This window comes from Megascapheus bottae, chromosome 13 (assembly GCF_031878675.1).
Source record: "Megascapheus bottae isolate mThoBot1 chromosome 13, mThoBot2.hap1, whole genome shotgun sequence".
NCBI classification, from domain to species: Eukaryota; Metazoa; Chordata; class Mammalia; order Rodentia; family Geomyidae; genus Megascapheus; species Megascapheus bottae.
This window is the reverse complement of record NC_143521.1, coordinates 14,260,557-14,287,336: the sequence shown is the minus strand read 5'-3', so window position 1 is coordinate 14,287,336 and position 26,780 is coordinate 14,260,557. Positions and strand designations below refer to the sequence as shown.

At 35.8% G+C, this 26,780-nt stretch overlaps 1 protein-coding gene across 6 annotated transcripts in view; it reads left to right on the top strand.

The window, feature by feature from the left end:
- Positions 1-26,780, top strand: part of LOC150055549 (uncharacterized) — a 153,205-nt gene that overhangs the window by 67,683 nt on the left and 58,742 nt on the right. For 3 of the 6 annotated variants that reach the window (XM_090344006.1, XM_090344004.1, XM_090344005.1), the window contains exon 4: positions 24,968-25,041. The exons of the other annotated variants lie outside the window; for them this stretch is intronic. In XM_090344006.1, the coding sequence (XP_090200132.1) occupies positions 24,968-25,041 (74 nt within the window). The remainder of the gene's footprint in view (positions 1-24,967; positions 25,042-26,780) is intronic. 6 annotated transcript variants of the gene reach the window in all.

Below are 26,780 nucleotides of genomic sequence, written 5' to 3'. Positions count from 1 at the left end.
TGAGGTCCTGAGCTCAATCTCCAGTGGTGTAAACACACACAGACACACAGACAGACAGACAGACAGACAGACACACACACACACACACACACACACACACACACACACCCCTCAACTAAGTCAAAATAAGGAATGTGGTGATCATTTTCTTCATGCCTACCCTTTTACCTCCCTAATCATCTAGTCCATCAGTAACATTTGTCCAGGTCTCTAAAAGAAGGTAATTTCAGAAAACATTTACAATTGAAGGCTATGTGGCTTTCTTATAAATAGAGGTGGCAACTGGATTCCCAGTACTATGAAAGAAAAAGAAAGAAAGAAAGAGAGGAATTATTCAATGATGTTTTAAGTAGTAAGTGATAATATAGTTTTATGTCTTTATTTCAGGAGGAAGAACAAAAATCAAGAGTTCTTTAATAAAATGACCAGTTAATTCAAATAAAATTATTTCCTATGAATTTTTATTCTAATCCCATTTTTAAACTTAATTTTTATTTGTAAATCTATAAAAGTACATATCATGATCCTACTAACTCTGTCTAGGACTACAGATACTATGTAGAAGTGGGAAGCATAGGTATACTTGCTTTCTTCCCACTATCATAGAGAAGCTTCAGTCTCAAATCATTGAATGTGATGTTATGATGCAAGCTATGACCTATCATATATAGCACTTCCTATTCTGAAGTAAGTGTGCTAGTCCCAGTTAACTGAGAAATGTATTTTGCATGATCTCTCTCATCAAATGGCATGGCATGGCATCATGTCAAATGTTTTCCTGCATCAACTGTAATTGTCACATAGTATTTGTCCTTCATTCACGTGGTATATTACATTGATGTTGATATGTTAAAGCATCTTTGCATTCAAGAAATATAGATCTCAATTGGTCATGATTTATATCCTTCTATGTGTTCTTGAATCCAGTTTCCTAACATTTTATTGAGAAATTTGTCTCTCTCTCTCTCTCTCTCTCTCTCTATATATATATATATGTATATAGATAGATAGATAGATAGATAGATAGATAGATAGATAGATAGATAGATAGATTGATATTGGCCTATAGATTTCTGGTTGTAGAGTTGCTATATCTGGCTTTGGTATCATGAAATCACTAGCCTTATAGGATGAGATAGAAATATTCCCTCTTACATTTTTTTTGCCAGTCCTGGGGACTGAACTCGGGGCATGAACACTGTCATTGGGCTTTCCTCAAGGCTAGTGCTCTACCATTTGAGCCACAGCGCCATGTCTGGCTTTTCTACGCATGTAGTATCCAGGAATTGAATCTGGGTCTTAGTGCATGCAGGGCAAGCACTCTGCCACTAGGCCAAACTCCCAGCCCAACCCCTCTTACATATTTTGGAAGAACTTGAGGAGGACTTTTTTTTTGGTAGAATTCTCTGGTGAAGACATTTCACTGTTGACTTTTCTTTGTTCATAGTTCTTTGATTATTCATTCATATAGATTTTGTTTGGTCCTGATTTTTTTTGGAAGCATTATGTATAGAAGGATTACAGTTACATTTGTCAGGTAATAGATGCATTACTTCTCATACATTGATACCCCTTCACATTGATACACCGTCTCATGTTTTTGTCCCCATTTACCTCCCCCACACCCTCTCAATCATCTTATTTTCCTCCTCTTTCCTATTTCAAATAAACAAATAAATGTATATACAAGATACCTGGTAACAACATCAGATACAGTAACAGCATGATATTAATCATAACAAGAAAAAAGAGAAGAGACATAGCATAGTACATTAAGAACAACAATCAAACAAGCAGTCCTGATTTTCTGTTTCTACCTAAGTAAGGGTTGGTAGTTTATATGTTCGTGGGAATGCAGTCATTTCTAAAAGGATATACAACTTGCTGGTATATAATTGCTCACAGTGCTATCTCATAATATTTTGTATATTATTATATTAGGTTCACTTGTGATTTTGCTTTAGTCTTTTTTTTTCTTAATCAATCCAGCAGCGTTTTCATTTTTGTTGCTCTTTTCAAAAAGCTAACTCTGTTTTGTTGACTTTTTGAAATCATTTTAATTTCATTCATCATTTATCTAATATTTATTATTCCCTTCTTTTTTGCTAGTTTTGCATTTAATTTGTAGACAATACCAAACATTAAGGAATTTTTTTCAAGATTTTGCTTATTGGGAAATCTTATTTTCTCTGTGAGTTTTGCCATATGATATTCCTCACAGAAAATTTTACTTTTGTCTTTCAGCTAGCTATTTGACTGAATTGACTCATTCTTTTCTGGCTTCCAGAATAATTTTTTTTCCCTCGGTTTCAGGTAAGAAAACTGGTGACAATTTTATGGAAGCTCCTCTGTGAAGGATGAGTCTTTTGACTTGAATGGTTTGAACAAAATTTTCTTTCACTTTTTGCAGTTTGATTTTTCGTAATATATGCATTTGGTTCCTGTGACCTCTTATTTTTTTTCTTCTTTTCAGTCGTGGGGCTTGAACTTTGGGCCTGGGCATTGTCTCTGAGCTCTTCAGCTCAAGGCTACCACCCTAACCCTTGAGCCATAGTGCCACTTCCGGTTTTCTAGAGGTTAATTGGAGATAAGAGTCTCATAGACATTCCTCCCCATGCTAGCATTGAGCCACAATACTCAGATCTCACCCTTCTGAGTAGCTAGGATTACAGGTGTCAGTCACCAGCATCAGCTTTTGGCTCATTTTTGGCCAAAAATAGTGCACACTTTTTGCTAATTCCTGGACTCTTTTGTGGTTAGAGATTTGAGCTAAATATAATCACGTGTAGCAGTTTATTTTCACAGCTGGAAATTTTTCGGTGTACAAATATATGGCACTTATTTACACATGTAGATGAGGAATAGTCTGATTATGGCTTTTTTATTTATTATTGAACACTTTATTTGGTGGATATATGCACATAAATATTTGGCATGTGCTTAAGAATGAAATTCCTGAGTCATAGGACATGTAAGTCCAACTTCAGTATATAAGATCAAATATATTTTTTAATTTGAATTATTTTTTCAAAAAAATAAATATATATATTTTTTAAACTTTCAAATGCTATTGCTGCAAACCCCAAAATGAAGCCCACCCTTAAAGAGCACATTTTTACATGGGAAGGGGTAACAATGTTCAAGAAGTAATATACTTACTACCTTGTGAATGTAACTGTATCCCCTCTATACATTACCCTGACAATAAAGTGAAACTTATAAAAAAGAGCACATTATTTTAAATTCTATTGGTTGCTTTAAAATGTGTTTAATTTAATTTTATTGTTAAGGTGATGTGTAGAGGGGTTACAGTCACATAGGTAAGGTAGTGAGTATAATTCTTGTCCAATGTCATAACTCCTCCCTCATTTTCTCTGACTTTCCCTCCCTCTAACACCCCCTCCCGAGTTGTAAAGATTATTCCCAACCTGTCTTGTAAGTATTGTTATTGCATAGCTGTACAAAGGAGTTTTTGAATACAAGACAAGGCATCTTGGTCTGTATTATTCCTTTAATATTTTCACCTATCCTTCCCAATTCAACCCTTCTCTCACTTTCCTTAATTTTGCTGTAGATAGAATAAATTCTTAACTGCATTCTTCCCTCTTCCTTCGTTTCCTCTTTTGTCTATGTCATTCCCCTTGGCCCCAATCCCTTTTGGATATACTCATTTCCTGGTATTGATTTTGCTGGGCTTTGACCTAGCCTTTATAAAAGAATCTATTTTAATTCATTTAATTCATTTGCATCCATTTGTATGCTACCTAGTGTGTTTACTTAGAGATTTATGGGTACATTCTAGCTACCACTAATGAAAGGTCGCTACCAAGCAACCTTTGTTTCTCTGGGTCTGGCTTACTTCTCTTAAAAAATTTTCCCCAAGACTTTGTATTTCCTTATGAATAGTATATATTTTTCCCAATAGATGAGTGAAATCCCATTATCTACCTATCTATCTATCTATCCATCTATCTATATCATGCTTTCTTTATCCATTCATCCATTGAGGGGTACCTGGCTTGATTTCATATCTTGGCTATAGTGAATAGTACATCAGTGGACATAGCTTTACTGCAACCTTGGTTGGTTGTGTTCTATTGGATAAAGGCCTAGAAGTGGGATTGCTGGATCATAAGGTACTAAGTAGCAATGCCTGAATATTTTAGTTCTTCCAGATTTTTAATGACTTTTTGATATTTTTATAGACATTATATTTGATATAATATATTGTGATATTTCTATAGACAATATATGTCCTTGCGAGTTATTTTAGAGTTAATTGATAGAAAATAATCTACTTCTGTTAGAATGTATAATTCTATGAGGTTGGCATAAGTATAATATTATATGTCATGATTCTTTATGTATTATAAAAGCATCAACACAACCAATATATGTCTCTGAGCCCTGAAGATACGTTTTTGCCCCTAGTCCTCTCTCTCCCTCTTACAGTTTTTTTTTGTGATGCCTTTTGTTTTGGCATCCAGGTAATATTTGTCTCAGAGAATGGATTGAAATATAATTTCTCTTCTATATTTGGAAATTTGGTGAAAGATTAATTTAAAAATGATAAAATTTGCCTGTGATAAAACCTGTGCTTCACTTTCTAGAATGTTTGGCTACTATTTTGTTTTCTTATTGTTTTTCCCCTTTGTTTTGAGGCTTTAACCCAGTGTCTGAGCACTGTTACTGAGCTCCTCAGTTCAAAGCTCACACTTTGAGTCACAGTGCCACTTCAGGTTTTTTGGTGGTTAATAAGAGTCTCATGGAATTTTATGCCAGGGCTGACTTTGAATCGAGATCCTCAGATCTCAGCCTCCTGAGTAGCTAGGATTACAGGTGTGAGATACCAGCACCCTGCTTACAGTTTAAATTTCTTTACTTAGCAACTGCTTTGATTTCTTTCCTTTGTTGATGCTCTGTCTCTCCTTGCATCAGTAACAGCTATCTGTGTCTTCCTAAAATTATCTACTGCTCATCTAAGTTATTTTTCTGATTGTATATGAAATGTAGATAGCTCATCCATTGGAATTCTGTTATTCCTAGTATTCTACTGAATTTTAAATCTTGACTACATCATTGTAGATAGTGCCTCACATTTCTGATTTCATTTGATGAAATTTTGTAAGTTTTGGCTAAGTTTATTTAGTGAATTGTACATTTCATTGACATTTTCAAAGGACAACTCTTAACTTCCTTCATTTTCTCTATTGTACTCCATTTTCTGTTACATTTTCTTCTATTTTCCAATATCATTATATTTTTCCAATATTCATTATATTTGTTACATTTTCTTCTATTTTCCCATATTCATTATATTTTCCTGCTTGCTCACAGTGGGTCTATTTTTTCTAAATTATAGGGTAAAAACTAGATTTAGATTATTTAGGGTTTAGCTATTGATTTAAGATGTTTGTTTTTCAATTTTGGCCTTTTTAAAGTTTATGTTAAGGCACACTTAGATTGTAAAATCTAATGGCAATGGTGGCTCATACCTTTGAGTATGAGAAAAGCACAAAAATTTAAGAGAGTCTATTCCTTATTAACTAGCAAAATGCTGAACCGGAGTTGGAGGTGTGGCACAAATGGTAGAATGCCATCCAAGGGCACCAACATCAAGTAAGAGTGAAAGACCTAAATTCAAACCCCAAATGAGATTAATCCTTTTTTGGGGGGGACAGCACACTCACACACATCACATGCGTGCAAACACCCCACACACACAGTTATGAGATGTTATAGAGAGCTTAAGATAAATAGAGGAAAATACTATTTTTCTTACAGTTGCTTATAATTCACAACTGGATTTTTCTCTTTATAATTTCTTCTGGTCTTAGATGGTTCCCTCTGTAACACTGTGGTCTTCATATTAACTTTTTCTCATGGGAATGGTAGAATTAATCAAAATGGCTCTTTGCTTAAGTCATTTACTTGGTCAGACAGAAAGCCTGATGACCAAGCCTGCTCTTAGTCCTTTTGATCCTGACCCACAGATAAATTGCCTTCAGTTTAGGAGTTGGAAAACTCTTCTATTCTGCCTCCATTTTTCAGATGCTAATCTCTGATTGATAGGACAAAAGTGAGTTGGTCCTGTAGGTGTCCATCAAGTCTCCCATGTGAGTGTGACTTGTTGCACAAGTAGATGACACTTCATTTGCTTCAAGTGTGAACTCAGACTTGCCTTATTTTTGATACTGGGCTGGCCATCATTTCTCAAGAAAATCAGTGAGCTATGGAGGTTGTGTACACAGTCTACCATAATCACTGTAGTAATCTTAAATCTGAGAGTGTTCAAGAAGGAGAAAAGCTGATTTCCGGCTTTCTGAGACAGGGAAGCTCTATGACAATGCTGGTTCAAAACGTGGAAAGGCAGAGCAGGGCAGCAGATCCACTGAAGGACTGTTTGGACCCAGCGTCCCTGCAGTTCTGAAGAAGCCTTTCTTCCAGAGAGCCAGAGTCTGATCTTGCTTCAACACTAGGACTAGCACAGTGCAGCTCTTCCCCCCCCCCACACACACTTTTTTTTCCTGTGGCTTTTGACACCCCCACCTCCCTGCCAGCCTGGTGTGGCTGATCAAGCTGTTCAAACAACTGGAAGACATCAGAAGTTAAACACTCATTATTTTAATTTGATGCTAATCATGTGTTAATGAGACTAATCCTTGCAATGATTCAGGTAATTTGCTTAATGGCTGCCCAGAGTACAGATTACAGCAATCAGTCACGTCTGATAAGATGTCTGTTGTGGAGAAGGCTGTCAGGTGAATGAGGTGGGAAAAGACATAGGAGTCAGGGTCTGATGTCAGGCATATTCTGTGCTGGAGGCTGTGGGGGGAGTTGGGAGTATTGAAATCCAGATTTTGACCAGAAATACATAGTATCCTACTATTCCAATTTAGAAAGAAACAGGTTGTTGATAGGATTTCAAACGTACAGACACAGACAGGCAGACGGGTAGATAGCACACACACACACACACACACACACACACACACACACACACGAGTAAACATTCTTTGAAAGAGGACTGGATATACAATTCATTATGCCCTACAGGAGTAATTAGCTCAGGATGTTGTCAGTGGTAGACATACCCTCACCACTGTGAGGATCAAGTTGAAATCTCTTTTCCTAACAAAATGTCAGAGAATGAAAATAAAAACCACTCAGATCAAACAAATGAGTTTTTATTTAATCCAAAGGCAATAAAGGCCAAATAAAAATTTACACTGAAACTTACATTGAAACATGTGTTCACTATTCACAAGCATTGTTAACATAGGCAAGACCATACTTACACAGGCTCTGATGGTCTTAGACTAATCTGTGGGTCCTAAATTGGGGTCTCTTCATTCACAGCTGGGGTGAATTATGGCTTCTTTTCCCCAATAAAATATTAGAACTTAATTGTTTAGTAAATGTACAGAAGTAGAAATAGGAAACATTTGGAGAGTAGTACATTAGATTTAATTATTAATTTTAATTATTAATTCTTTAAAAAAATTGCCCATTACTTGCATTTCTCCATATGGATAGAAAATTTAAAGTTTACTGGTGCATGACTTGTTTAGACATAACTAAATTTTTTTTAATTCTCTGCAAACATTTTGGTGAAGAGAAAGGTGTACAAGTGGAGTAGATTATGTATGGCTGTCTGTGTAGAAAATCTAAACAATTTAAAAATTTCTTAGAATTTTTAATAGAGACAAGCAAGATTGTAAAATATAAAATGAGCATATGAAAGCAATCAAGTTCCCAGAGGCTGGCAATAAGATCTAGCACATCAAAATTAAAAATGAAATGGCATATGCATTTGCTCCAAAAGTGAAGCAGGTGTAAATCTAGAAGTATATGAAAGTTTCGCAAGGCTAATGATAGAAATCACAAAAGATGTGTTTTGTAAATCACATATGTACTGAATCAGAAGAATCTGTCATTTCTTCTACAATTAGTACATTGGGTTCATGCATTCCTATCAAGCCACTGCAGTATTTTACAGGTCTAAACAATCATGTCAAAATTTATTTGAAAGGACCTCTCCTTCCCCTCAAATCATACAATAAGTATTTTGAGAGATAAAAATAAAATGGGAGGGAACCTTCTACCAAATTTTAACTATGTCTAGCTGTACAAATCAAGTCTAGATAATGAAAAGGGATGATAGAACAGTACAATAGTGCAATGAAGTAAAGAAACCCTAAAATATACTATCACAAGTAAACTGAATTTTTTCCTTCCTTAATTTTCTTTCCTTTGTTCCTTCTTTCCTTCTTTCCTTCCTTCTTTCCTTCTGTGTGTGTGTGTGTGAAAGAGAGAGAGAGAGAGAGAGAGAGAGAGAGAGAGAGAGAGAGAGAGAGAGAGAGAGAGAGAGAGAGAGAGAGAGAGAGAGAGAGAGAACACCATGGGGATTCAACCCTGAGCTTTTCAGATTAAGTATATTGCTCTACCACTTTGGCCACAGCACCACTTCTGGTGTTCTGGTGGTTAATTGGAGATTTTCTGATGGTTAATTGCAGATAAGAGTCTCATAGACTTTTTAGTGCCCAGGCTGGCTTTGATCTGTGATCCTCAGATATCAGCTTCCTGAGTAACTAGGATTATAAGCATGAGCCACCATTGCCTTTTCTTTTGTTTTCTTTCTATCTCTCCCTCCTTCCTTTCGTTCCTTCCTTTCTTTTTGAGTACCAGTACTTGGACTTGAATGAGGTCTTTGAGCTCTTGCTCTCAATCGTGATGGTATTATATCACTGTATCATGCCTCCAGTTCACCTTTGTTTTGTATGTCATGGGGCTTGAACTCGACCTGGGCGCTATCCCTGAGCTGTTCAGCTCAAGGCTACCCCACAATCCTTGATCCAAGCTCCATTTCCCATTTTTCTAGAGGTTAACTGGAGATAAGAGTCTCAGGTCCTTTTATGCCCAGGCTGGCCTTGAACCTTGAGTCTGAGATCTCAGCCTCCTGAATAGCTAGGATTACAGGTGTGAGCCACCACGCCCATCTCCAGTTCACCTTTTTGCTAGTTACTGGAAAGAAGAATATCTTGGATTTCTTTTCCTGGGTTGTCATTGAGTAGTGATTATCAGGTATCAGCTACCTGAGTAGAGAGGATTAAAAGTGTGAACCTTTGGCTTCCAGATTTGTTTCTTGACAAAGGAATAAGAAAGAAAGAAGAGGAGGAGGAGGAGGAAGAAGAGGAGGAGAAGGAAGAGGAGGAGGAGGAGGAGGAGGAGGAGGAGGAGGAGGAGGAGGGAAAATAGGAAGGAAGGAAGGAAGGAAGGAAGGAAGGAAGGAAGGAAGGAAGGGAGGGAGGAAGGGAGGGAGGGAGGGAGGGAGGGAGGGAGGGAGGGAGGGAGGGAGGGAGGGAGGGAAGGAAGGAAGGAAGGCAGGCAGGCAGGCAGGCAAAAAAATACAATGAAAGAGATGTAGTCTCAAACAATAGTTCCAGAACAACTGAAAATTCCTAGCAAAAAGAAATGAACTTCATTCTAATCCTTATATTTTATTTTATCTTTATTGAAAAGATGGTGAGCGGTGTGGAGTGTTACAGTTACATAAGTAAATTAGTGATTACATTTGTTTTAAAAAACCGTATTATGCTGTACTTCATTTTCTTCTGTTTACCCCTCTCTATTCCCTTCCTCCTGCACACGCACTTGATTTGGTCATTTATAAAAATGCAGTAACTATAATTCAGTGCTATTCTTTTATTCTAGAAAACATTTTGCCAATGTCCTTAAAAATTAAACATGGAATTAGTTAAAATTTGCCAAGTGATTGTATTTTTTTTTACAAAAATGTGAAGTTAATTTGCATAAAAATCTATTCATAATAACTAACTGCCCATAAGAAATGTAGATGTCCTTTAAGGGTTCATTGGTTAAACAATTGTGGCACATCCATACCATAGCATACTTGTCAAAGAAACAGAACATGCATATATATTACAGTGTGGAAAAAAAGCCATTGCTAAAGTTTACATAGTTGTGGATTTCATTTATTTGTTCTTATTTATGTATTGCTTTGATCACAGGGCCTCATGCTTATTGGACTAGCGGTCTGATTGCTGAGCATGCCTCAAGTTTTGTGTTTTTATTATTATTATTATTATTGTTATTATTATTATTTTGCCAGTTCTGGGCTTTAACTCAGAGCCTGGGCACTGTTTGAGCTTCTCTGTGCTCAAAACTAGCGCTCTTCCACTTGAGCCACACAGTACTTCTGGCTTTTTCTGTTTGTGTTCCAAGGAATCAAACCCAGGGCTTTGTGAATGCTAGGAAGGCACTCTACCACTGGGACATACTACTGGCTCTTGCTTCTTACTTTTAAGATCGTCTTACTTCTTGTCCTACCGTAGGCTTCTTATCATAGCTAGAATATCAGGTGCATGCCACCACATCTAGCTATCCCTTCAGAAGAATCTCTGGGCTGGTCTTGAATTGCTACCTTTCCAATCTCAGACTCCCTACATATCTAGAACTAGAGGCATGATCTACCCATCAGAAGCTCTATAAAATATTTAAAATAATAAGATTAGGAGCATCAAGATGAGATGAGTGATACCAGACATTACAGAGGGTGTGTCATGTAAGAGAAATGAGTGTGGTTGTAAAAGGGCAACAAGAAGAACCACTATGATGATGATATTATTTCTATTCCTTCATTGTGCCATTCATATTCACTATGAATACCATTGCTGTGATGTTGCATTATAGTTTAGCAAAGAATAATCTTTGGGAAAAGATTTAGGCAATTGCTTCACATTATTTATCAGAGTAGGTGAATCTGTAATTATTTCTAAGTAACACCTGGGGAAAAAATTAACCTCTAATTAGATCTCAACTTGACTATCAAACTCCCCAAACCAAGCAGTTTTCCATGTGATCATTTAAACTGAAAGAGCTAAATAATCAACAATTTAGGAAAATGTATGACTTTTGATGCATAATAAACTAGTTAATCATTTTTTCTACTTAAATTATTAATGCTTATAAATAATAGTTGGAATATGAGAAGCTTTTCCCCTTTGGAACTTTCAGTACAATTATTCTATTCTATAGTTTATGGCACATTTCATGTTGCAAGGTAGATAATGCCCCTTTCCTGAAGCATTTGCTCATGTTAAACTGACATTTTCTTTAAAATAATACAAAACAAAACAATAAAAACCATTCAACTTCAAAAACTCTCCTTTAATCGCAAGTTACACAGCATTGGATAATTTGTTCTGTCAAAAATAGAATAAAAAATAACCTTTTTCAAAACTGAGTAAGTTAATTTCACTGGGGAATTATTAAATAATTTGATGTCCTCCCAAATTACTTTCACAACCATGGAAAGCTTTTCTATACAATTTTGTTTCCAAATTCGGTTTTACAGAGGCTTTTTCATCTTCTTAGTCTTTTTATACTTTCTACTTTTTGATCACTTTTCTGCAGCTTGTAGATTTTCTTAAAATCATGCAAGAGGAAAAAAAGACTTGTTTCCTCAAAACAAATTCTGAGTTTCTGGGTTACATTAAAAACCACAGAGATCCCCTGTGACCCTGTGATCCTATCCTTGGCATTTATCCAATGGTCCAGAAACAAGGACATACTAAAGCCACTACCACAACAATGTTCATTGCAGCATTATTTATCATAGTGAAGATTTGGAACCAACCCAGATACTCCTCAGTAGATGATTGGATCAAGAAGATGTAGTATTTACACACAACGGAATTCTGTGCAGCCAACAGAAAAATGACTTTGGCCCATTTGTAAGGAAATGGAAAGAGTCAAAAAAAAATCATATGAAATGAAGTACACCAGACCCAAAGGAACATAGGCTCAGTGGTTTCCCTCATTTATAATAATTTGTACACATCTAGGTCTCTCCTAGCAGAGGATTACAATAGCTCAAAACCTAGATATTTATGGCCATATAGGATGAGGCTAAATGGAAGGATCTCCAGGATATGGAAACAAGAGCTTTATCTTGAGTGATTGTTGTTCTTAATGTACTATGTTATTTCTCTTCTCTTTTGTTACCCTTTGGTTAATCTCATGTTGTCACAGTATCTGATTTTGTTACCTGGCATACTGTATACATGTTTATTTGTTTATTTGAAATAGGAAAGGGAAGGGGGAAAATGAGATGATTGGGAGGGGGTGTAGGAGGGAAATGTGAACAAAAACATGAGATGGGCTATCAATGTGTGAGAAATAATGCACCTACCATCTGGTGAATATAACCGTAACCCCTCTATATGTTACAATTAAAAAAAAAACACACAGGTATTGGGACTCATGGTATGACTTCTGAAGTAGAGCATCTGCCTAAAAAGTGCATGTCCTGGAGTTCAGAAATCAGAATCACTAAACAAAATGGAACAAAATTCATGTGTGTAAGTCAGAGTAACAAGTCTTGATAAGCTGTGTCTGCAGATGAGAGGTTTGTTTTCTTTTTATATTTTGTCAGTAGGTAAGGATACAGAATGAATATCAGAGGATATTTGAGGGCAACTATATTCATGCGTAATCCCCAAACAGTCGGATCTTCATTTTTATTTATTTATTTTTGTGGGTTATGGTGCTTGAATTCAGCCTGGGCACTGTCCCTGAACTCTTCAGCTTAAGGCTACCACCCTACCCCTGGGCTTGGGCATTGTCCCTGAGCTCTTCAGCTCAAGGCGTGCCCCCTACCCTTTCCTATTTCCCCTTTCCTAGAGGTTAATTGGAGATAAGAGTCTCAGGTCCTTTTGTGACCAGGCTGGCTTTGAACCTTGATCTTCAGATTTCAGCCTCCTGAGTAGCTAGGATTATAGGCGTGAGCCATCGCACTTTGCTTGTTCTTTATTTTTAAAGTGATGTCTTGAAACCTATTCTTTGCTTTAAGCCTATTTCTTAGTGTCAATTTTGAGACAATTTAGTTTTACTTTGTCAATGTATTTTAGGTTGTGTAACTGTGCAATGTGTATTTGAAGTTTAAGATAACATATCTCTTGTAGAAAGAATGATAACTCCAAAATGAAAAAGGAAGGGAGGGAAGGAGGAGAGTGAGGAAAGGTGAAGGTATAAAAAGAGTTAACGGAAAGAAGGAAAAGGAACTAAGGGAGGCAGGAAGTCATGCATGCAGGCAGGCAGGCAGGAAAGCAGGAAGGAAGGCAAGAAGGAAGGCAGGCGGGCAGGCAGGCAGGCAGGAAGGAAGGAAGGAAGGATATAGAGTAGGAAAAAAGAGAAAAAGAAAAGGAAGGAAGGAAAGGAGGGAAGGAGGGAGAAAGGAAAGACAGAAGGAAGGAAGAAAGAAAGAAGGAAGGAACAAAGGGAAAGAAGAGAAAAGAGGGATTGACTTTTTTGCTTAATGCTATGGCACTACACAGAAATTCTATCAGTAAAAGGCTGCTATGCTCTAAAAGGGTTGTAATCACCACCTTCCTTTCAGAAGAGACATTGTCAGCTTAAAATTAATTACTAGAATGTGAAACAAATCAAAAGACAAAACAAATCAGGCTGTTAAGACAGACATTAAAAATCAAGTTATGCTCTCAAAATAGGCAATTTACAGCTTGGAAAGGGTAATAGGCAGACCTGAAATGCATACAAATAGTTGGAATTACTGACTCAAGTAGTATATTACCTATTGGAGGGTATAATTTGACAATGATTCTTGAAAAAGGTAGAGATTCTACCATTTTTCATGATTTAGGAACAAGATATGGTGTAGTATTCTGTCTAAAAGAGACTAGAGGAGGATTAAATTGAAGAAAAAGCCTTAGTGGGAAAAGAGATCAATGTTGAAGCTATATGTCAGGAAGCAACCTAGATTGGTTTGTAAAACATTTACAGTCCTGTATTAAATGCACACTGTCTCTGTAGGCAACTACTGAGCAGCACAGTATTTCAGTAAATAATTTCAACAGTTTTAACTTACTGATTTTTGGAAAGAGGGTGTGATGTCTCTGGATTTGAGAGCTGAGCCATCAAATACGATAATGAGAATCATCTCAGATATTAAGTTCCTTGAATATATTCACATTTACCTACCAAATCCTATTTTAAAATTGCAAACGTAGAAGTGATTATCTTTAGTTTTAGAAACACCTTATAGTGTCAGTATATTTCCTTGTATAGTGATAAACGAACAGGCAGTCGTTCACTAGAAATGGCAATAATGACCATTTTGATGGCAATAAGTGTTAGGCAAGATGGCACATAAAAGAACTTGAAATGATGGGACAGGGGCCAATCCCTGTTAGATGTTATTTTTCCCAATTGTCTTTCATCCATCCCATCAGTGCTTATCTGTTACCCTTCTACTCACGATGTTTCTCCTGACTATTTGCTATCCCCTTCTGAGGATCTTCACATTCTTGTCCTACAAACAGTCGATCGAGATGGTAACAGTAGACATTTTATCTTGTCTGGATTCTTTCAATCAGCATAATTGTGTGTGTGGCGGGGGTGTAGGGGGTGGGGATGAGTACTGGAGCTTGAACTGAGGATCTGAGCACTGTCCCTTAGTGCTTTTGCTAAAGACTAGTGCTCTACCACTTGAGCCACAGCTCCACTTTTTTTTTTTTTGCTGGTGAATTGGAGATAAGAGTTCCAGATGTTTCTTACTGCATTAGATTCAAACCTCAGTCCTCAGATTTCATCCCACTGAACAGCTATGCTTATAGCAGGGGCCACTAGCGCCTGGTCAGTTTAAACTAAGTGTTTTGATATTTATCTCCATTGTGTAAGATAATCATTTATTCCTTATTACCGAGTAACAATTTATTGTATGACAATATCAATGTGTACATCCATTCTTCTGCCACTAGACAAGGGATGTTTCTAGTTTGGGGCTCTTATAAAATTGAACTACTTTGTACACTTACATACAAGTGTTTCCATGGATGCATAATTCTGTTCTCCTGGGGAACTATGTTTAACATTTTGAGAAACAGAAGCTGTTTCCCCAAGTGTTTTAGCACTTCGCATTTCCACCAACACGGTAGGGAGGTCATAGCTTTTTTGTATCATCATCTCAAGAATTAGCATGCCGATCTTAATTTTAGACACAAGGGCTTGCTATTCCCATCACATTGTGGTGTTACTCTTCATGAACCTATGGATTAACTATGTAGGACCTCATTCCATATTTTTGTTTGTTATCCTATCTTTTTGTGAAGTGTTTATATTTTTTGTCAATTTAATTAGTTGGTGTATTTTCTTTCTTTTTTTTTTTGCCAGTCCTGGGCTTGAGCTCAGGGCCTGAGCACTGTCCTTGGACTTTCTCAAGGCTAGAGCTCTACCACTTGAGCCTCAGCACCACTTCCAGCTTTTTTCTATGTATGTGGTACCAGGGAATCAAACCCGGGTCTTTGTGCATGCTAGGCAAGCACTTTAACCACTAGGCCAAACTCCTGGCCAGTTGGTGTATTTTCTTGCTGTTGAGTTTAAGAGCTCTTTATACACTCTTTAGATGCTTTGTAAATATTTTCTTTTACCTTAAGACATGTCTTTTCATTTTTCTGAAACTGGATTCTGAAAATGAGAAATTTTTCATTTTTGAGGGCTCAAATATATTATTTTCATAGAACACTCCTTCTGAATCATTTTGTAAAAAAATTGCCTATCTAGAGTCACAAAGATTTTTGCCTAAACTGTTTTCTAAGGATTTAATCACTTTCAATTTTGCACTTAGATCTATAATCCATGTTGCATTCATTTTTAGATGCTTATATAAAGATATAAGTTTTATCTTTATTTTTGAATATGTGGCCAATTAATACCACTTCTTAAAACATTATCCTTTGTCTTCTGTCCTGTTTTAACATTACCACAGAGTGCTTAAAGTTATCCACTTAATATAAGCATATTTCAATAAGGAAAAAATAATTGTTTTACAAGCAAGGGTAAACTTAATTGCATCACCAAAGACTTGGATAAATGTCCTTAAGTGTTATCTGGCTTAGAAAATGTTTGTAAGTGAACGAGCAGATAAACATAGTTTATTCACATCCTTTCCATCCCTCAATGATTATTTTCCCAATCATTCACATTTCCTCCTGATCCAATCAGAAATAAATTATGAGTTCTGATCTCATGGTGGGCTTGGAAAGAAACCCAGAAGAAGGCATGGATAATTTACTGACTGAACCCTGAAAGGCTGCTGTCTTCTAAGAGGACATCAAAAATGTAATATCTAGTTTTTTGGTACAAAGCTAAGCCTAAAACACTATTAATGTCAAACTGAATGAAAACCTAGTGTATTTCAATTTTGCGATATTGAATTGAGGGAAGTTGAGGACTTTTTCAAATTATGATGCTTAAAGAGTCCCACTTGTGTTGAAATTAAATGAGGATGTTTGTAAAACAAAGTTGATATGCAATAAAAAATGGAAGCTTGATCAGGCTGAACCTTTAATATGTAAAAATTGTTTGAAACCTACTCTTTTGTCATCATACATATTTAAATGCCTTATAAGAATCAATATAAATACTGAATGCTTATAGTAGGTGATAAAGATGCAAAGCTCAGAACAAAACTTAATTTGTTGTAAAATGTTTTATTATTTACTTTATTTCTTTTAACATTCTACCTCACAGCCGATATCTTGGAAAAAATCTTATGTACATAGGATTTCCAAAAGCCAGGCTTCAAGAGTTTAAAAGGAGTAAAATATATCATAATAGATCCTGTTGGTGTACATATTAAATATTTACATATTTGGAGCTAATTTAATGTGTAATAGCTATTTCTCTTAATAATAGCTATTTTAATAGCATAAAAATCATGACTGATTGTGATACCAATGTAATTTAATTTTGCTAAAAGAACAGGATTTGACTTCTTGTATTATCTGTCACTATGGCATCAAGATATGCCTCAACTTCAGATTTCAAATTATCCATATCCAGAGTCATATATTTTAACTTTGATTATTGATTACATTTTGCCTGTGTATTTTGTTCTTTACATATTATTTTCTATTTAGTTGTATAACATTGTCATCAGTTTGTTAACTACTCCATTTTCCAATTATTTTTTATGCACTTTAGGCTTAATCAATTAATTTTCCAAGCTGTAAATTATTCATTTTGAGATTGTAATTTGTTTTTAATGTATGCCTTAACACCATGATTTGTTTCATGTTTGTAATTAATTTTGAGCTTTAAAAATAAAATTGCATGACAAATCATTATGGGCAATGCCACTGCCATTGAGAGCAAAGCCGAGATTTGTCATGAAAGCTCGCTTTCCTTTTCACTTTGATGCTTTTAAGGAATGCTAAAGCAATTTAATGAAAGTTAAAACAGTAAAATGAGCAAGGTTAAGTCATACCATTCCAGGAAAAACAACAAACACATTTTCTTATTAAACTAGCAATGATAACACTACCGAGAAATGGTAGTATGTACTTTGTTATTTTCTATCACTGTATAATGAATGTTTACATCTTTAAAATAATGGTAATATGTACTTTGTCATCATCTATCACTGTATAATGAATCTTTACATTTTTTAAATATTTGGTATTTTAAAATATTTGGTATTTCTCTCCTGTCTGTGGTTTAGGTAGATTTGGGGAGGATCTTGAATGGGCTGGCATTACACTTCTAGTCACAGGCCATCTGGATGTTCTGTTTCTGAGAGCTACTTAGCTGCAGGACGAGGAGATAGGATGGGCTGCATTTCTGTTGACACTCAAATTCAACATTCTGTTGACATTGCTCATATGGGCATTTCAGAGCTGGAAGAGCAAGAGGAGAATCATACAAAGCCCTTGAAACCAAACCCCTACACTAACAGCAGTCCTACCACCTTCTAGAGATTAAATCAATTTACAAAATTTCATTCAAGAATTAAAGAAAAGGAATCCTATTCTCTATGGAAGGAATGGCTGGATTCTGTTGAGGAAGACTCAGATTCAGGGAGAATTATTGTTGATACCTCCTTTTCCTTTTTCTCTTCCCCTTTACTTCCTCTTTCCCCTTCCCTTCCCCACCCCTCATTCTCCCTCTCCTTTTGCTTCCATCCCTTTTATCCGTTCCTTCTCCTTCCCATCATCTCTTCCTCTTTCTCCAAGCTTTCTTCCTTCTGCTTTCTCCTTCTTCTCCCTCACCTTCTCCTGGATCTCCTGGTCCTCTTCTTCCTCCTTTTCCTTCTCCTTTTCACCCTTCTCTTTCTTCTTATCCTTCAGGGGTACTGGGCGTTGAATTCAGGGTCATGCATTTGTTAAGAAAGTACTTTACTGCTTTAGGCATGCTTCCATCCCTGTGGCAATCTTTTCAATCTGCTGTTTCCAAATAAGCCTGAACTGTCAACTAAGTTTCCACCTCTCAAAATTTGAACTGCAATGACTATTCTTTTTTCTGTCTTCTATCTCGTTGATCAAGTTACCTGTGAAAAGTTATTATTTTGTGTACATTTGTCAGTCCTGGATTTGAACTCAAAGTCTGAGTTCTGTTACTGAGCTTTCTGTCCCAATGCTAGAATTCTGTAGCTTGAGTAACATCTCCCTTTCCAGTTTATTAGTGGTTAACTGGAAGTAAGAGTCTCATGGACTTTGCTTTCCAGCTTTGAATTGAAATCCTCAGATCTCAGCCTTGTTAGTAGTTTAGGATTGTAGATATGAGCCGCTGGTCTAAAAACTGATTCTTCAGTATGTGGACATGCTGTTATTTTTCAGTATTCAATAAATTTATCACCTAGCTGGTATGTTTTCCCTTGGTAATATTATGTCAGTCTGATTTGAAAGCTTGTTCTTGAATGGAGATAGTGCAATTATCTGACTTACATAGCTATACTGAAGACAAAAATGAGGCTAACTCTGCAGAACACTTACTGTGGTTCTTAACATATAAAAATGTGCAATAATCATAATTATATTATGATGATCAATGGGCCAGGAATTTGGCCTAGTGGTAGAGTGTTTACCTAGCATTCACGAACATCCAAGTTTGATTCCTTAGTACCACATACATAGAAAAATCCAGAAATGGTGGTGTGGCTCAAGTGGTAGAGCTCTAGCCTTGAGAAAGCCCAAGGACAGTGGTCAGGTCCTGAGTTCAAGCTCCAGGACTGGCAAAAATAGTTATTTTGATGATTAAACAAAGATCCTTTTTAAAACTATTCATTGAACATCTTTTTTAAAAGATTTATTAACATTAATTTTTACATCATATTTCAAATGACGCATTTAACAAACAATATTCAAGAAGGGAATCTCTATATACAATCACAGGCACTTAGGTTTTAGAACACAATAAAAATTAGGCTAAGGGTTTGTATATCATAGATATGTATTAATCAATGTAATAAAACATTATGTCTATAAAGTTATAAGTTTTTATGTCTATGTAATTGTGACTATATTTCCTGTACCATGTCCATATCACTGGGTATGCAAATATTGAGTCCTCGCTCTTGTACTATTTGGATCTAATAGCCACATATTAAGGATACCATGCGCCTTTTGTTCCTTTGGTCTTGACTTGTCTCACTCAACATGATTCGCTCTAGATTCAACCACTTCCCTGCAAATGCTATTATTTTATCTTGTCTGTTGGCTATGTAGAATTCCATCATATATGTATATATCACATTTTCTGTATCCATTCATCTGCAGTAGGGCATCTTGACTATTTCCATTGCCTGGCTATTGTGAATAGTGCAGAGATGAACATCATATCTTGTGTTATGATGAACATCTTTTTTTTAATACTGGTATTGTATAGTTTATACACAGAGAAGTTATGGTTACATGAATCAGGTAATGAGTAATGAGTACAACTCTTTTTGAACCATGTCTCCCCTTCTGCCACTTTCTCCTGTTTTTTTCTTACCATCCCCACCCACAAGGTTCATTTTCCACATAGTGTCTAGTGAATACCACTGTTGGATTTGTTCAGCCTTGTTCCACCATTTATGTGCCCTTCCTTAGCCTCCCCAATACAAACTAATAAACAAAAGTAAAAGAAAACAAAAACAGCAGCAGTGGCATCTAAAATCATCTCTTGTTTCCTTTTCTTAGAGTTCATTTCATTGAATATTATTTTATGTAATCATCTGCACATAGCTATTGAACCTTTATCCACCATTCCTCTGCACAGCCTCCTTTGGCCTCAGTGTGTGGATGTCTAGACAGTACATAATTTATCATGTATATCTGTATGCATATATATAGATATATATGTATGGTTCATTCAGGGTGTTTACTTGTAAAGTTATAGGCACATCACAGTCACCACAAATGAGAGAAGCCATGCAATGTGTTTCTTTGGTTCTGGATTACTTCACTTAATATTATTTGCTCCTAAGACTTTCCCCTTCCTTATGAATGGTTCAATATCATTCTTCCTGATGAATGAGTAGAATTCCATTGTGAATATATTCCACATTTTCTTGATCTATTCATCCACTGAGGGACATTTAGGTTGATTTCATATCTTGGCTTTTATAAACAATGCTGCAATGGTGGCTTTACTGTGGTCTGGCTTATGATCCATTGGATAAATGCCCAGGACTGGAATTGTAAGCACTCTACCACTTGACTAGACAAGACTTCAGCCCTTTTTAACTTTTTGCTTTAGTTTTTCTTTTTAGATTCAGTTTTATGCTTTTTGTTCCAGACTTTCCTTGGACATCTATCCATACCTTCTGAGTAGATTGCCTAACAGTTATGGCCTTCTTTGCTTGGCATAATACAGTAAATTTATAAAAATCCCTGCAGTGTCTTATTTAGAAATCAATCTGATTGACTCTCAGTGTAGACTAGAATGAAAGGATAAGTACATGTTTTTACTTGAACACTGGGTACCTGATTCTTATTCCAAGGGTAAGGAAATCCCAAGCATAGAAATGGAACACAAATATGTATCACATAGGATAACATCATCACAGATGTGTGATAGCACTATTTTTCAACAAACCCAGTTACAGGCAAAACAAAATCCTGAACATGATACTGATTCAATATATATCTAGACTATAATTCATTATTATTTCTACTTGATCTTATTCTATGCTTTAATAATAATCCTAACATATGAAATTGGACCATAAAAAATAAGCAATAAAATAAGTGGCAACATTTGGATAGTAGTTCACTTGCCGGATTTAAACACTTTTAAATTATTTTAAGGTGAAATTTGATGGTTATTTGACAGTAGTCTATCTGGGGATATTAGAAGGCATTATTATTATTATTATTATTATTATTATTATTATTATTCTAGTGCACCCTTGCATCTCTTAGGAAAGACCTAATATCTCTAAGAAATAGGAGATGGGAGGAGGTGGAAGGGTAGCTATCTCATTCTAACTCTTAGATGTACAATTTGTACTTCAATTTTGATAAAATGCCATCTTTAGTGTTCAATTTTTTTCTTCAACAACAACTAAAGACAGTGCTCACTTTGCTATAATTTTCTCCACTTGCCTTATCTCTGTTATCTTTCTCTGCCACACATTTATGTTAGGCAGCTCAGACTAACTGCAAAACAGAAATACGTTTCTTAGCAGCTGTTACCATATTTCTAAAAATATACTTTTTTCATACAGAATTTTAAACCTTCTGGGCTTCTTCCAAGCACTAAATCCTTTTGACTGGATTCACTAGGCTGGAAGGAGAAAGAAGGATTGCATTTTAAGTCAATTCCTCTCTAAATACTCTGAGAGGTAGTCATTCTAGCATCTTACAAAGCATCTCTGCAGCCTTCCACAAGGCTTTCTGCCATTTGTGTCTTCTCCAATGCTGTCAAGCCTGTTGCCTTTTTGCATATTGGTTGCTTAATCAGTGAACTGCTTGGGGAGAATATGTTTTGAGTTAAAAAATTGGGTATATTTTTGCATAGGTCAAATATGAATAATGACATTTATACTTAGTGCCTACTAAACTGAATTTCTAATAATATTTACAAAAGGGAGAAGTCACTGTCTAAAAATGACTTGGCCTCTGTTCTTTGCTATAGTACCAAATCCTGAGTATTTCTTTGCCATTCTGACGGGCCCATTATGTGTGCCTGTGTACGTGTAATTTCTGACTATACCTACACAATGCAAATTATTTAAGACCTCCATTTAGACCTCTGGCATAAGTATTGGACTTTATTTAGAAGTTGAATCATATTGTCCATAGGCTTTACTTTTCCTTTTCAGTCTCCATCAAAGATTTGAGACTTTTGTTTTATTAAAGAAAGACAAGGGAAAATATTTCTCAGCTCTATTTAATCACTGGCAAATAAGCATTGGAGCTACTGATCCTTGAAGACTGCCAAAAATTCGACCTAGTTACTGCTCCTTTTTGTGGCATCTTACCGTGTAGTTTGTGGCACTTTGGAACACAAATTCACAGTTACCAGAAGTTAGGCTTATCGCAGTTGCAATGCCACTGAGTTCTGATCCAGAATCCCACAAACTGGTGCATGCCCACACACATCCAGCCTGTCCAGACAGACAGAACAGGAGGAAAAGCACAACGCCAAGAAGGAAGAAACCAGGTCCTCATTAATCAGAAACAAATAAATCATTTTAATGGTGATGTTGAAGGAGAAAGAATTGTATTCGTACAGGAACCCTATGTTCCACCAGGATGACACTGTGAAATTATTAGTCTGCCAGTTATTGTCACTAAGTGGTGAAATACTGAAAAACAAATTAATCATTTGGAGTATGTTCTTATTTTTGTTTATATATTTTAATGTACTTCAAGATGTAACACAGCTTCATGGTCTTTTTCTTTTTCCTTACAATTGCAAAACCAATCACTGAGTCAAAAATGGCTGAATATGGAAGCAGCAACTTTATCTACAGGAATCATTTACAAAAATAGGTTAAAAATGAATGCCACAAAAGATTTGACTGTCTCTAGGATCATTTAAATCAGTAAGTATTAGTTAGGTGCTCAAACTGCTATTTTCATTGTTCTTTAGATTTCTGCTTCCTGAAATATTCTCTTCTTACTCCCTTCTCCTGAAGATTAAATCCAAATATTATCTATGACTTAAAGCTTTCTTTTGATGCCATTCTACCCATTATCACATGCCCTTCTGTCTCCCTTGAAGATTAGGCTCTATCATTGATTTGTAATGTATTTGAAACACATTCCTTAAAAAACCTGTCCAAGGCTATGATTTTAAAATCTTCTCTAGTTTGAGAAATAGGCCTGCCTATTGTAATTACCTTTGTGCTATTTTCCATGCATTTAATCTAGTAGTGAAATTTAAAACCGATGCTTTATTCTAGTTTCCCAGCATCTTTACTGAACATTTTGGTACATACTAAAAAGGGATCAACATATTTCTCATGAAAACAGTTTCCAATTTGCATTTTCAATGAGTCCAGAGCTGATGGAATTGTGACAGGACATGAGATGGTTTGGTGGGTTTAGAGTGAACCTATTAATAGCTTTTCAGACAATTCATTCTGAACTGACTGTGGGAAGTTCATTAAGTAATAAAGAAGTAAAAAAAATCACAGATAAGTTAGTAACCAATAGTGCCACTCTTGATGGATGGGTATAATAACTTCCAGAAATTTGAGTGAAGAAATTCTTAATTCAAATGGCAAAGGAGGATCATCCTGTTTCTTCCTTTTTATTTTATTTTTTGCATTGTGTTCAGGGATTGGTCCTTTTGTATTTTTTTATTGTATTTTATTGTGGGGATAATATATAGAGGATTTACATTTGCATTCATCAGGTGATGAGTGCATTACTTCTTCAAACTTGATAACTCTTTTCATGTTTGGTCCCCCTTTCCCTCCTCCCACCCCCTCCCAATTATCTTGTTTCCCCCCTTCCATTCCCTATTTCAAATAAACAAATAGACATATACACAAAATCAGATACAGTAACCATGTGAGAGTAACCATAAGGGAAAAAAAGAGAAAAGAAATAACCACACATAGTACATTAAGAACAACAATCACAAAGATAAACCTATTTTTTTCATATCCTTACTGTCATAAAATGCATTGAAAAAGTATAGATTGCAATGATGGGAATTTACCTTTTATGTAGACTTTTATCCTTTTAATTTTACAGTTTCAGTATTCTGTTCACCAAAAAGAAAATGTGGTTGAGAATTGAACAATCAAAGTAAATTAAAAAAAGACTCCTTTTGACGAAAAGGATAATAGAAATTTCCTGGAGTTAAAGAGTGAAAAACAATGTATTAAAAAAGCTTACACGGGCCGGGAGTTTGGCCTAGTGGTGGAGTGCTTGCCTTGCATGCACAAAAGACCCAGGTTCCATTCCTCTGTACCATATACATAGAAAAAAACCGAAATGATGCTGAGGCTCAAGTGGTAGAGCACTAGCCTTGAGAAAATCCAAGGACAGTGATCATGCCCTGAGCTCAAGCCCAGGACTGGCAAAAAAATAAAAGCTTACACAGACTGTATACACATATGTATGTTTTTATGAATCAGGGAAAGGAAGGAGAAAAACAAGATGTGACAAATAACAGTGGTGTTTACAGAACAATTGGTTGGAAATGAATTTTAAAACTTGGGGGGCGGGAAGGAAAGTGGGAGAAAATCATGGGAAGGAGAAACAATGTTCAAGAAGTAATGCACTCACTATCTTATGAATGTAACTAGAAGCCCAGTTAAAAAAATAATAAGTTAAAAAGCGTACACAGGACGAGATAAATTGGTTCTTTTTAGGGTCTGGCTAGTTTAAAAGATTGTAAGTTCTTGAAAATTGAGGCGTTAAATAGAGCATTAAATGTAATTCAACTTAAAAGTTTGCATAGAATGTATGAATAATTTATGTTTCTAATTTTCCATATTATTTATGAATTATGAATTCTTTATAGCCAAGATTTTAGATGTAATTAAGATAGATGTACTAAAACAAAGAATATTTAAAAATAAGCTTAGTATTCACTAAATACCCATATTGTATTATTGCCTTATCATGTTTATTATATCTTTGTTCATTTAATTTTAGACCTGCACCTCTCTACCTATATCTGAATTTTCATATTTCTTGTGTAGCATCTTGAAGATACAAGACAGATGTCATGCTCTGGCACATTTTATGGCATAAAAAGGTGCTCAGTAAATGTTATGTAAGTAAATATTGAATAATATTTGGACAAAAATAAGTACCATTTTACATAAGAAGGTAGCTGTGTGAAAATGTGTGATTCATGAGATTTGAAATGAATTTCAATATTCCTAATAAATATTTTTGCAGTAACAATTTTGAGAGGTGTAAAAGAACAGTGCATAACCTAGTAATTCTCACTAATGTGACTGAAGTAAGTTTAAGAGAAAACTATAGACATCAAATTGTCAACTTTCTGTCTGTCCATGCATGTTTGTTTGTTTGTTTTGCCAGTCCTGGGCTTGAGCTCAGGGCCTGAGCACTGTCCTTGTGTTTTCTCAAAGCTAGAGCTCTGTCACTTGAGCCTCAGTACCACTCTGGCTATTTTCTATGCCACTTGAGCCTCAGTACCACTCTGGCTATTTTCTATGCCACTTGAGCCTCAGTACCACTCTGGCTATTTTCTATGCATGTAGTACTGAGGAATCAAACCCAGGTCTTCATGCACGCTGGGTAAGCACTCTACCACTAGGCCAAATGCCCGGTCCCTAGTTTTTTAATCTGATCATTAAATTACTTGGTGTAAAACAAAAGTGACTAAGTGTGTTAACTCTTACCTCTATTGTTGTTTTTGTCTTGAGTAGATGTCTTCAACTGCCTATGAGGCATACACCTTTCACTCTATCATAGACGAATACTTTCCTTGCTTTTATTCAAAAGAAATCTTGGTGATATGATTCCACATCTGCTGGTGTAGTCACTAGCTGATATGTTCAATTTAATAACCAGTAGCTGACAAAATTATTTTTTTATATATTTTAATTATAATTAATAGAAGGGTTATATTATAATCACCAGATAGAAGGTGCATTACTTCACATACATTGATACCCTTTCTCAGGTGTTGGTCCCCATTTCCATGCCCTCCCCCCCGGCCTCTCATCTTGTTTTCACCCCTTCCCTATCCGACTTCAAATAACCAAATAGACATATATACAATATATCAGATAACCAGGTGAAATACTGTAACAATATAAAATAACTAAGGGACAGCAAAAAAGATGAGAGATAACATTGTACATTAAGGACAACAATCACTCATTATATGGCTTTTGTTTCTATATCCTGGAAGTCTTTTCATTTAGTGTCATATTATATGGCATTATGTATCTAGGTTTTGCTCTATTGTAAATACCTGCTAGGAGAGCTCAAGGTTTCTACTGATTATGACAGATGAGGCAAATGATTGAGCATATGTTCCTTTGAGTCTGGCTTACTTCACTTAATATGATTTTTTCTGTCTTTGCATTTCCTTACAAATGAATTGATATCATTCATTCTGACAGCAGCATAGAATTCCATTGTGTACAAATACCACATCTTGTTGATCTACTCATCCAGGGTTGGTTCCATATCTTTGCTGTGGTAAATAGTGCTGCAATGAACATCATTGTGCTAATGGATTTAGTATGTCATTGTTTCTGGAAGATTGGGTAAATGTCAAGTAGAGGAATTGCTGGGTTATAGGGAGCTCAATGTTTAGTCTTTTGAGGAACTGCCATACTGCTTTCCATAGTGGTTTGAATGAGTTTAATCTCCCACCAACAGTGTAGTAGTGATCCCTCCAGGCCACATCCCCTCCAGCATCTGTTGTGATTAGATTTCTTGATCCTGGCCATTCTAACTAGAGTGAGGTGGATTCTTAGAGTTGTTTTTATTTGCATTTCTTTTAGAGCCAGAGATGTCGAGCATTTCTTCTTG